The 11,119-nt window shown below is 42.6% G+C and overlaps 1 protein-coding gene across 1 annotated transcript in view; it reads left to right on the top strand.

The window, feature by feature from the left end:
* Positions 1–1,232, top strand: part of SRD5A3 (steroid 5 alpha-reductase 3) — a 15,386-nt gene extending 14,154 nt beyond the window's left edge. Inside the window, exon 5 of the mRNA XM_021701663.1 lies at positions 312–1,232. Coding sequence (XP_021557338.1) covers positions 312–571 — 260 coding nt within the window. The 3' untranslated portion in view covers positions 572–1,232. The remainder of the gene's footprint in view (positions 1–311) is intronic.
* Positions 1,233–11,119: the final 9,887 nt, after the last annotated feature.

Here is an 11,119-nt window from a genome sequence, read left to right as displayed (position 1 = left end):
CCCCCCTTTTTTTTTTTTTTTTTTTTTTTTTAAAGATTTTTTATTTATTTATTTGAGACAGAATGAGAGAGACAGAGAGCACATGAGAGCGGGGAGGGTCAGAGGGAGGAGCAGACTCCCTGCAGAGCAGGGAGCCCGACGCGGGACTTGATCCTGGGACTCCAGGATCATGACCTGAGCCGAAGGCAGTCGCTTAACCAACTGAGCCACCCAGGCGCCCGAACCCTCTTTTTAAATGACTTGGGGCCTGAGGTAGTAAACTCTCTTTCCACAACTTCATTTGTTCAGGAAGTCTTCTGTGTCTGTTTCAGGAGTGGTCATTCACTGTAACCACCGAATCCCTTTTGGAGACTGGTTTGAATACGTTTCTTCCCCAAACTACTTAGCAGAGCTGATGATCTACATTTCCATGGCTGTCACCTTTGGATTCCACAACTTAACTTGGTGGCTAGTGGTGACATATGTTTTCTTCAGCCAGGCCCTGTCTGCTTTCCTCAGCCACAAATTCTATAAAAGCAAATTTGTCTCCTATCCAAAGCATAGGAAAGCTTTCCTACCGTTCCTGTTTTAAGATAACCTCAGTCATCAAGCATGCAAACCAGGTGACAGGTTCAGTTCCTCAGGACAACAAAGTCTAGGGACCAAAGCACGGTTTCTGCAGAACTGTTTGAAACTCTGTGTTCCGTTTTTACACCCAAAAGTCTTCACTGAATGAGCAAAGCAAGACCCCTCAAGAAACTGAATCTTCAAAAAAGAAATCCTTCTGGCAGGCCTGGGAGTACTGTGTCTGCCTTCCGAGATGCTTTATAAAACCAACCAACTGCTAACAAGTAGATGAGACTTCTCCAAGCTGCCTCACAAGCAAACTAACCAAGAATATATAAACGGCTTCACACATGCACGTACCTCCCCAGAGGAAGAGATGAGACCATCTGTGGCTTTTTGTCAGGGACAAATGAGCTGGACTACATAAAAAGCAATATAGTAGGTGCTCAGTAACTGTTGCATTTCAGTAAAAGCAGAAGAGCTTTTGAAAATAACAATATATAATTTCACACCAACAGATGTAGGGGAAAATGAGTTTGTTGGAGATAGTTTATTCTTTCACATACAGCCACAAAGATTTCCGGTTATGTAACCAGCAAGAGTGGTTTCCACTCAAATCATAGGAAACCTCTTTTATTTAAGACTTTTTTTGACATGTCTTTCAAGGAAGTACCTTAAAAGTAATCTGAAAGCATCTGAAAATAAAATATTTTTACATTTATGTGTAAAGAGCCTTCATGAATGGACTGACCTTCGCTGCAGATGGGCTAGTGCTAAAGCCTCGTTCATACGGAGTTACTCCACTGGATTAAGGTTTGCCTGAGTTTAACTATTGAACTATTTTAATAAAGTGAATCTGGAGATTTTTAGGAATAAAGTTTACACTAAAACAGTTTATGTTCAAGAAAAGAGCCATGATTAAATCAAAGGGAAATAAATGCATGGCTTAAAAGAAAAACAAGAACTTGAAAAGTAACACTACAACCTGAGCAACGCTGTAAAAACTGCACATTTGTGCAGCGTAAGATTTACTAGCTTAGTGACTGAGGTATTAACTTGATGGCTTTTGTGCAGGTGTCATAATCTACTAGCTACTGAAGTTTGGCACTAACAGGTACCTTGCTATGGGAGGAAGAACCTCATCATTAATCAGACGCATAATCAAATGCAGTCTAGGAACATCCTCCCACCCTCATCCCTGGAGTAGTAAAACAAAGCTGTTAGACTGAGATTCTGCTTCATCTAAACTTTCAATATAGGCATATGAAAGCACATTCTAAAGTTTTTAATTCTGCTGTAACTTTTTCTCTCCCATCCATCAAATACCACTTCAATCATTTGCTCAGTCCATTCCAAAAATGACATTTATTTCATTTATCATTTAGGTGCGCCATCCTCAGGACCAGGACTCAGGAACAAAACTTTCCACACGGGAAAATATAAGGCATATTGCAGTTTGGGCTTAATTTCCACACAAATGGCACGAATAATTTTTAATAACAAACTATTTGGGGAAAAAATGTATTTTGCTTTAGCATGTCATTTCATACCTAGGTTAGTCTAGGAATTTGAATGATGTTCTGGAATTTCCTTGTACTTTTAAGTAAAATGATGATAGCCCCATGAAGAACCCTACCAGGGGCTGTTAGAAGGCATTCCCAGTTCCTAGTGTCCTCGTCTCAAGCCCGCCATCCCCTACTGTCCCCTACTGTCCGTCACCCCCGCTTCCATGTCTTTTACTTTCCCCTCTCCCTTCCTTGCCCAAACACTGCATTTCCAGGTGAGGGCTAAAGAGGAAGTAGCGATGTCCTCAAAGGGGTTCAGAACAAAGTAGCGTGGTCTTGGATGAAAGCTTAACCGTGGAGAACATTTGAGAATTGTGCCATGCTTGTGAGATCACAACCGACATTGCTCTGTGAGGTAGTGAAAATGCTCTGTGCGCCCGAATGGAGAGTGCGGGCAAACCCGTCCGTGGAGAAGCCAGAAATAGGTTGGGGGTGGACACTCTTGATCTTCCTGCCGCTCTAGTCGCAGAACCTCAACCTGTCATTCTGTTGCTACTAAGTTAGGGGAAATGACACCCGACTACCTCCCAACAGCATTCCCTGGACTAACTACCGATTGTAAAAGTGTGCTGAAAATAGCCTTTGTTTTTGTTAAGTCTCCAAGTTGTAGCTCATCCTCTATACTAACATTTGCTGTCGGTGAGTGTGGATCATTTTGTCTCCACAGGGACGTGTCCTGTGTTACGTTTTTAATATAATGAGTGATTATTGCTAGAATTCCTACCAAGAAAGGGGGCCTTTGCAGATATTTTTATATGATACTTAATAGTTTAAGGAGACTGTAAATTTTTGTGTAACTACCTGATAATTCAAGGACATTGATAAGTAATGTACCTCAAAGTGAACCAATATTTGAAAGAAGATCTTAAAATAGCAAATGAGCAAGTAGAAATTTTTTACACCTGCCTAAAGCAATTTCTGCCCACTCTTTCACATTGCTTATCAGGGGAAAAAAATCTTTTAACTGGTTTTATAAATTACTTATATTAGTCTAACCCTCTAAGATTTTTCTAATAAATGGACAAGAAACGGAAGCTGGCAGTGACCCACAAATAATTCATGCTACACATACTTCATCATGTTTCTCAAATACCAGTGATCTAGAAAGCCAGGTATTGATTTTAGGGAAAGCAAAATTTAATTATCCAAGTAAAAACTGAATGATAAAGAGCTACTCTATGGACATAATTGAGAAAGTTTTGTATTGAGTCTCTTCCTTGAAAAAGATTCTCGGGGAGCCTGGCTGGCTCAGTCGGTTGAGTGTCTGCCTTCAGCTCAGGTCATGATCCCAGGGTCCTGGGATCCAGCCTCCAAATCGGGCTCCCTGCTCAGTGGGGAGCTTCTCCCTCTCCCTCTGCCCCTCCCCCATGCTTGTGTGTGTGCTCTCGCTCCGTCAACTAAATAAAATATTGGAAGGAAGGAAGGAAGGAAAGAAGGAAGGAAGGAAGGAAAGAAGGAAGGAAGGAAGGAAAGAAGGAAGGAAGGAAAGAAAGAAGGAAGGAAGGAAGGAAGAAAAGGAAGGAAAAGATTCTCAACTCTTGAAGCATGTAGAGGACAAAAGAACACAAGGGATTTCTCAGCAGAAAGACAAACCTGCCTCCTGAGTCTAGCCCTCTGGTAAAACTTCATAGCATGTGTACAGTTTTTATCAGGGCTCCTTGGCCTATACAACACCTTTCTGGGAATTAGAAAAGATAGCACTCAGAACATCCCCATAGTAGCAGAGCATGAACCGTTGTGGGCACAAAAGGCTGCTGGTGATGGGATCACCGCCCAGTGAGCAGAGCTCAGGCTGGATCTCAGCCCCACTCACACTTTGTGCCTGCCGTCCTTTGTGCAGTGTTCCAACCGCACAACCTTCCATAGCCTAGAGACCAGGTTCACTGTGCTGCCTATCTCTGCAGATTCTATTCACTCTTGGGAAAAAAAAAAAAAAAACAAGACTTGATTTCATGGAATCATCTCATTGAGAAAGAAGAATAAAACTAGGAGAAGGTGGAATTAAGCAGTCCATGCAAAACATCTGTGTTCTTCCACTAACAAAAAGGGGAATCTGGTGGACAGCAGGTGAGTGACCCTCAAACAGTCGAATGTCGGTTTGGGTGCTAGAATTCCAGCCCCAAAGAGAGAAAATATTTTGCTTCCTTTCTCACTACCAACTCCTGTCTTTCCAGCTCATTGTTCTAGGACTGCAACCCCAACAGTCTTGCCACCCTATTGGGACCTCCAGTCTATTGGTCTCATGGCATTTTTATTGTCCTTCGCCCATAAGTCTTCTCTAATCTCCTTAGCCTGCTTGAGTTCCAGGAAATCGCTATCATCATTCCTTCATATATATCTTCAACTCTTGCCTCTTACATTGCCTCTTGCTTCTGATTCAGCAAAACCACACCCTGGTTAGATTCAACTCTTCCCCTGGGTGTGTGTGCCCACACAACTGAACAGTGGCTGGAGAAATCCAATCCATAGACAACTCACTTCAAATTCATGACCACTAACCTCAAGTGGTCTTGCATGCTGCAGTCACAGTAAAATTCTCTAGTCCGTTCCCTCTCCCACTCTGCTGACAATGTTGCATCTCTGTCCCCAGGAAATGAAGCTACTGGAAGAGAACCCCCCCCCCACAGGTTACCACCACCTCCTCCACCCACCTAAGACATCTGTTCCTCCATACGCTACTTTCCCTCGTTACTATTATTGAAGGATACTTTTTTTTAAATGTAAAATCATGATTCTCATACAAATATAAAATGAACATGTGCCAACAATTTTACTTAACTCATTAAGTAAGGAAGGAACCAGTAATGTTAGAACCAGTTTAAAGAGTTCCTAAAAGACACATACATGGATAACGAGGCATGCCAAAATGAATGTAATAGATGCAAATTAATTGCTGAATAGTTGCAAAACTAGCGTCTCCAGCACGGGAGGGAAAGCAATTGTGCCCCCATCAGACCAAATCCATTTGTATGTCTATGAAATTATTTGCATTCCTATCAATTGTCTATGAGTTGTAAAACAGCTCAAAGACTAGGGGTAGAGAACCCAAAGAGTGTGCTAGAAAGGACACCAGTACTATTTTTTGCTCACTTTGAAGTCATTACAATTTTTTCCTGAAACTATACAATCTCTCTGGATTTCTTCCCAAAGCTAGGTCCCCTCCTTGAGCACTAGATTCTACCCAAGGAGAATGCTTAGCCATTCTTCTCCCCCTACATCATCACATGTTTACCCTTTCCTCAACATTTCTAGAAGTGGACAAATACCTTTTTAAAACCTTCTAACCCCATTTCCAGTCTCAGGACCTTAAATACTGTTTATATGCTGCCAACTCCTGTGTTTATATATCTGGCCTAAACATCACTGCTGCACTCCAGGCTCATATACCCAGTTGTCTACTTAACATCTCTACTTGATGTATAATAGCTCAAGTTGTGACATGACTAAAAGTTTCTGATTTTCCATCCCCCCACACCTGATCCACCTACAGTCTTAGTACTTTCTACTTTCTCAAACCAAAAATGATGGCATCTTCCTTGACTCTCCTCCTCCTTTCACACTCCACAAACTGATCCGTGGTTCTACCTTCAGAATACATCCAGAATCCATCCCTGTTACCATAACTCTACTCACTACCATCTTGATCTGAGCTGCCATCATTCCTTGCCCAATTTACAGCAACAGACTCCCAGTGGGTCTCCCTGCTTTCCCCCTTATTCCTTACGGCTGATTTTCAACACAAGCCAGAGTGATCTTTCAAAAACCTGTATCAGATCATGTCATACTCTCTCAAAACCTTGCAACAGCTCCCACTTTCTCTCAGATAAAGGCCAAAGTTCCTATGATAACCTCCTAGCCCCCACACAACCTGGCTCCCAGTCACGTCTCTTACCTCATCTCCTACGTGTGCCCTCATCCACTCCTCCCACACAGTGGCCTCCTTGCCCTTCCTTATCCAGGTCAGTCCTGTTCCTCTGGTAGGCCTTTGCACTGGCTGTGCCCTCTGCCTGGAATGCTTTTCCCCTAGATAGCTGCCACATGGCTAACTCCCTTACATCCTTCAAGTCACTGTATTTGTTATCTATTGCTGTGTGACAACGTACTCCAAATTTTAGCAGCTTAAAACAGCAAACATCTGAGAGTTTCCGTGCATCGGGATTTCAGGTGCAACTGAGCTGGGTGCCTGTACCCCAAGGATTCACTGCAGTCAAGGTGGCACCGGGGCTGAGATCTCATCCGTAAGCTCCCCTGAGGCAGGACCCAACTTGCTCACCTGGTTGTTAGCAGGATTCAGTTCCTTGTGAGCTATTGAACTAAGGGCCAGGAGCCTCCCTTGGTTCCCTGCCATGCAGGTCTTGCCCAAGAGCAGCTCATAGCACGGTACCTAGGTCCCATCAGAGCAAGCAAGCCAGGGTGTGCAAGACGGGAGACACCATCTCTTTGTAACCTGATCTTGGAAGTGACATCCCATTGCTCTTGTCATACTCTTGTTTGTTGGAAGGCAGTCAGTCACTAGGTCCAGTCCACACTCAAAGGAAGGGGATTATACAAAGGCAGGATGATCAAGAGGTGTGGATAAGGGAGCCAGCCAAGAGCCTGTTTACCACAGTCACCTTCTCAATGAGGGTCACCCCCTTACTTAAAGTTGCAGCCTAGCCCTCTCTCATTTCCGTCCCCCTTTGCCCTTATGAGCATTAACAAACACTTATTGTTTTGAGCCACTTCATTTTGAGGTGGTTTGTTCTATAGCAATAGCTAACTGACGCACTCTCTTCTAAAAAAACTCTACAAGGTGCTTTTTTACTTACACTTATTATTTTATTGTCTGTCTCTCCTCATTGGAATGTAAAATGTTGTTTGGGGGTTTTCTGTTTTGTTTTGTTTTGCTTGCAGATGCATCCCCAGCACCAGAAGTGTCTGGTACATAATAGACACTCAATAAATATTCATCTAGAGAATGCTTCTATTGTCACTGTTTTCTGCATAATCACAAATCTCCTGCCTTTATTTTGTTGCAGAATTGCAATAATACCTACCTTATGAACACTGAGCATCGTTTATATTCACATGTGTGAAAAGCAATGATCCAATTGTGCATTTATACCACCCAGAAACCAGTAAAAATTATGGTAAAGGGAATAAAATGAAGTTCAGTCAAAAGAAATGCTTAGGAATCCATAAATTGTTACAATCCCACCCACATATTTTTTAATCAGGTTTTATAAAAGAAATTCAGCATTTATGGGAAATTGGAATAAATACATTTATTCTTCAAAATATTATGATTAAACCCTGTTTAGTAGAGAGGAAAGTGATTACTCTTCAACTTGAAGCCTGTATCTTTAAATCTTGCTCCTCCCCCTACACTTAAAAAAAAAAAAATCCGCAGTTTGAGATTTTTTTGTTTCTTGACCTCTAGACCTATTACTCTGTGGCCTGCTATAACTATGATCATGATTTTTTGACATGTGTTTTAGAAAAAATCTTTGAGATTTAAAGAAAAAATAACAAAACCCATGCCAGAGGAAGTATATAATTCAATAAATTGGAAAGAACTTAATCTGTTCCTCCGTAATACTCCTTCAGTTCTGAGCTTCTCTTCATGGCATGGCTTTCAAGCTCTGCTGTCAAGGCAGGGCAGGAGGGAAACAGAGGGTCTTCCATTCCCTGCCTATGACCTATTTGATTTTAAAGACCTTCATCTAGTCAAATAAATATTCCTCTAATCCACATGATTTTGACCTAATATCTTACTAATACATCTTATTTCAGTGAAAGAGCATTGCCCTCACCCAATTTCCAACCAGCTCTCCGCCCTGGATAGCATCACCAAACTTCTTGCATTAACTTGACATTGGAGGGAGCTGGGCCTTAGAGGATGTCCCCTAATCTGGGGGAGGGGCTGAGGGGTTAGAGGTTGGAGTCTCAGTCCACGTCAGGTTTAAGTGGACCAGGCAATCATTTGGGGAGAAGTGTTCTGGGTTGAAGAGTTGTTGGTGAGTTAAAGACCGATTCTTGTCTTGGGCTGTGAATGAACTCAAGGCCACTAGGATGTAAGCAGAAAGTAGGATAAACTCTGTCTCTCAGAATCAGGCCAAAAACAAAGAAGGTGTAGAAGACCCTTCAGAGCTGCTCAGGCCATTTGGGTGGATGTTTGAGTGTGGAATGAGGCTGACCTTCAAAGATGAAGCTATGACAAGATCAGAAATCTGTATTTTTGAGCCAGAATATGTCGATGTCTAGATTTGTTTTTGTCTTTTCTTTTCATTTTCATAATTTCATTAAACTAATGCTTCGTTTGTATCAGAGAGTGTTCTATGGCCAGGCACTATTTTAGACCTTGGGAAATCAGGGAGCAAAACAGGTAGCATTCCTGCCCTGATGGAGCTTATGCTTTGGTTGAGGAATACAGATAATAAATATAATGAGTAGACAATTAGCAAATCAAGATAAGTTCAGATAGTGATAAATACTATGAAAAAAATGAAAAAGCTTAAAAAAAAGAAGAAGGTGAGACAGAGTGACCAGAGGGAGGGGGGGAGGGAGGGGTCGACCTACTTCAGACGGAAGGAAGTAGGCAGGAAGGTCTCCCCTGAGGAGGTGATATTTACCCTACGTGACCAAAAGATCTGAAGAAAGAGTGATCCAAGAAGAGTAACAAGTACTGGACAAAGGTCTTGAGGTGGAAACAGGCTTGGCATGTGAGGTAGAGAAAGCCAAGGGATGAAGTCACACAGAAGGCAGGGGTTATATGACACAGAACTTTAATTCAGAGAGAGGAACTTTGGACTTTATTCTAAGGGCATTTAGAAGCCATTAAATAACGGTAAGCAGGGGAATGAAATGACTTATTTTCATTTTGAAAGCTCACCTGGCTGCTGGTTAGATTACAGATTGGCAAGAATGGAAGTAGGGAGGCTATTACTTTAGAAGTCTCTTTTAAGAGTCTGGGTGAGACATAACACGTACTTGGGCCAAGGTGGTTACTTTGGACAAGGAGCTAGCAGGAGGTGAACAGACTCAGGATCTATTTTAGAGGCAGAGACAACAGAACTTGCTGATGGATTGGATGTGGGGTAGGAGGAAATTAGCGGAAGCTAACAAGAGGGTACTGGTTCCATTTACTGAGATGGGAAGACGAGGAAAGGAACAGGTTTTTGGGTAGAAATCAAGAGACCTGTTTTGCTCATGCTTTGTTTGAAATGCCTGTGAAACACCCAGATGGAGAATGCAAGCAGATAGCTCGAGAAGGGAGGGTGAAGCAGGTCGTTGGCAGTCTTCCTGAATTGTGAGCCTGTTTGCGGAGATCTAGGAAAGTCGGAGAATGGGCCTGGAAGGGCATCTCCCTTTCCTCCCGACCAGAGGAGGTCCCCTACAAGGCCCACATCCCTATCATCTGAAGGGTTTGGCGTGCCTGTGGGTAACAGTACCCTTCATTTCAGATAGTGGAAGTGCGTCAAGAGTCGAGGAGGTCAAGCAAGTTGTAAATTGCTATTTGTCATTTACCTACACATCAATTTGCCAAGCGCCTTCTCTTTAATTTTGAGTGATCTTCAGCTGACTCTTAGCATGAAGTTTTTGGTTTCTGCTTCTTTCTCATCACTCCCTGTTCTGGCTTCTCTAGCCAGTCTTTACTCTGTGGACTGTTTAAAGTAAAAAGCTTTAATCCCCCCCTTGATGATTTGGGAGTGCAGGAGAGCTCTCTAAGGGAGCCCAGGGAATAGCTTGGCTCTTCACTACTTCTGAAGAGTTGAGGAGGAAAACAAAGAGTGAGACAGGTGGTTAGGTTGGAAGGAGGGACTTCAGGTCTGGTAGAGGTGTGCTGGGCTAATACTGAATTCCAGAATCAAAAGCTGTCTCCATCCACTCCAAAGCAGCACTGGGCTCAGAGCAGACAGGCCACCCCCCCCCCCAACCTGCCCCGGTGGTGGGGAGGGAGCAGAGATTAATTCTCCCTGTGGGCTATATCTCCCCAGAGAAAAAAGGTGGCAGAGCTAAGCCCAGTATTCTAGGTTACTCTGGCTAAATTTACTTTATAACATCAGTGGTAAAATGGTTACATCTCTGAGAGAGCCAGGAAACAGTCCTCCCCATGGGAACTTGGAGTGGAGAGAGGGCATCTTCCTCTAACGAATAAGGGAAATGTTCACCATTAATAATTGGCTGGTTTTATATATTTTGATTTTCAGTAAGTAGGGCACAGTTAAATTCAACAAAGAGGTATCAAGCACAATTCTGCCACTTATTAGCTGTGTAATTTTGGGAAAGTTTCTTGACCTGAGTCTCAGATTTCTCACTTATAAAAATGAGGATACAGGTACCTACCTTGTAAGATCATTCATATAACATATTCAGCGCACTGCCTGGATCAGAACAAGCACTCAATAGTGACTTAGTACTACTACTATTACCGTAATTATGGCTACCACTATTAACCATGTTAGGAAAATCTGCTAGGTGCTAGGGATATAGAGATAAAAGACATAATCTTACCATCTAAAAGCTCAAGACTCAGTAAGGAGGTAGGAATCAAAAAAAATTAGAAGACAGTGTAACACATATTTGGTAGGGTTTCTTCACCAGAAAGATGCCTACCAGTGAGTGATATACTATAGTGAGACTCTATCTATATAGGCTGGGAGAAAAACAAAACTAAACTAGACTAAAAAACCATTTTGGAATTGTTGAGTCTCTCACATCCTTACTGGATAGGGAGTCAAGTAAGTAGCTCCAGTTGTTTACCAAGAAATGTATCAGGAAATCTGTGTTTAGACTTTTTTTTTTTTTAAAGGGAGATAGAACGATGATGGCTCTAAATCCTCAGAGTGGGGAAGCCAAGGTTCTGATTAGCCCTCCAGATACTGCAAAGAACTCATTACTTTGAAATCTGACACCTGGGGCCTAAACTGGCAGAGCCTGAGGTCCATGGGATCAAGGTGGCACTGCGACGGGCTGGACGGGCCTTACTCAGGCTCAGATTCTGACACTGCACTGACCCGACTGGGTAG

This window comes from Neomonachus schauinslandi, chromosome 2, assembly GCF_002201575.2.
Source record: "Neomonachus schauinslandi chromosome 2, ASM220157v2, whole genome shotgun sequence".
NCBI lineage: Eukaryota > Metazoa > Chordata > Mammalia > Carnivora > Phocidae > Neomonachus > Neomonachus schauinslandi.
The sequence above is the reverse complement of the archived record's forward strand: the minus strand, read 5'-3'. Positions and strand labels throughout refer to the sequence as shown.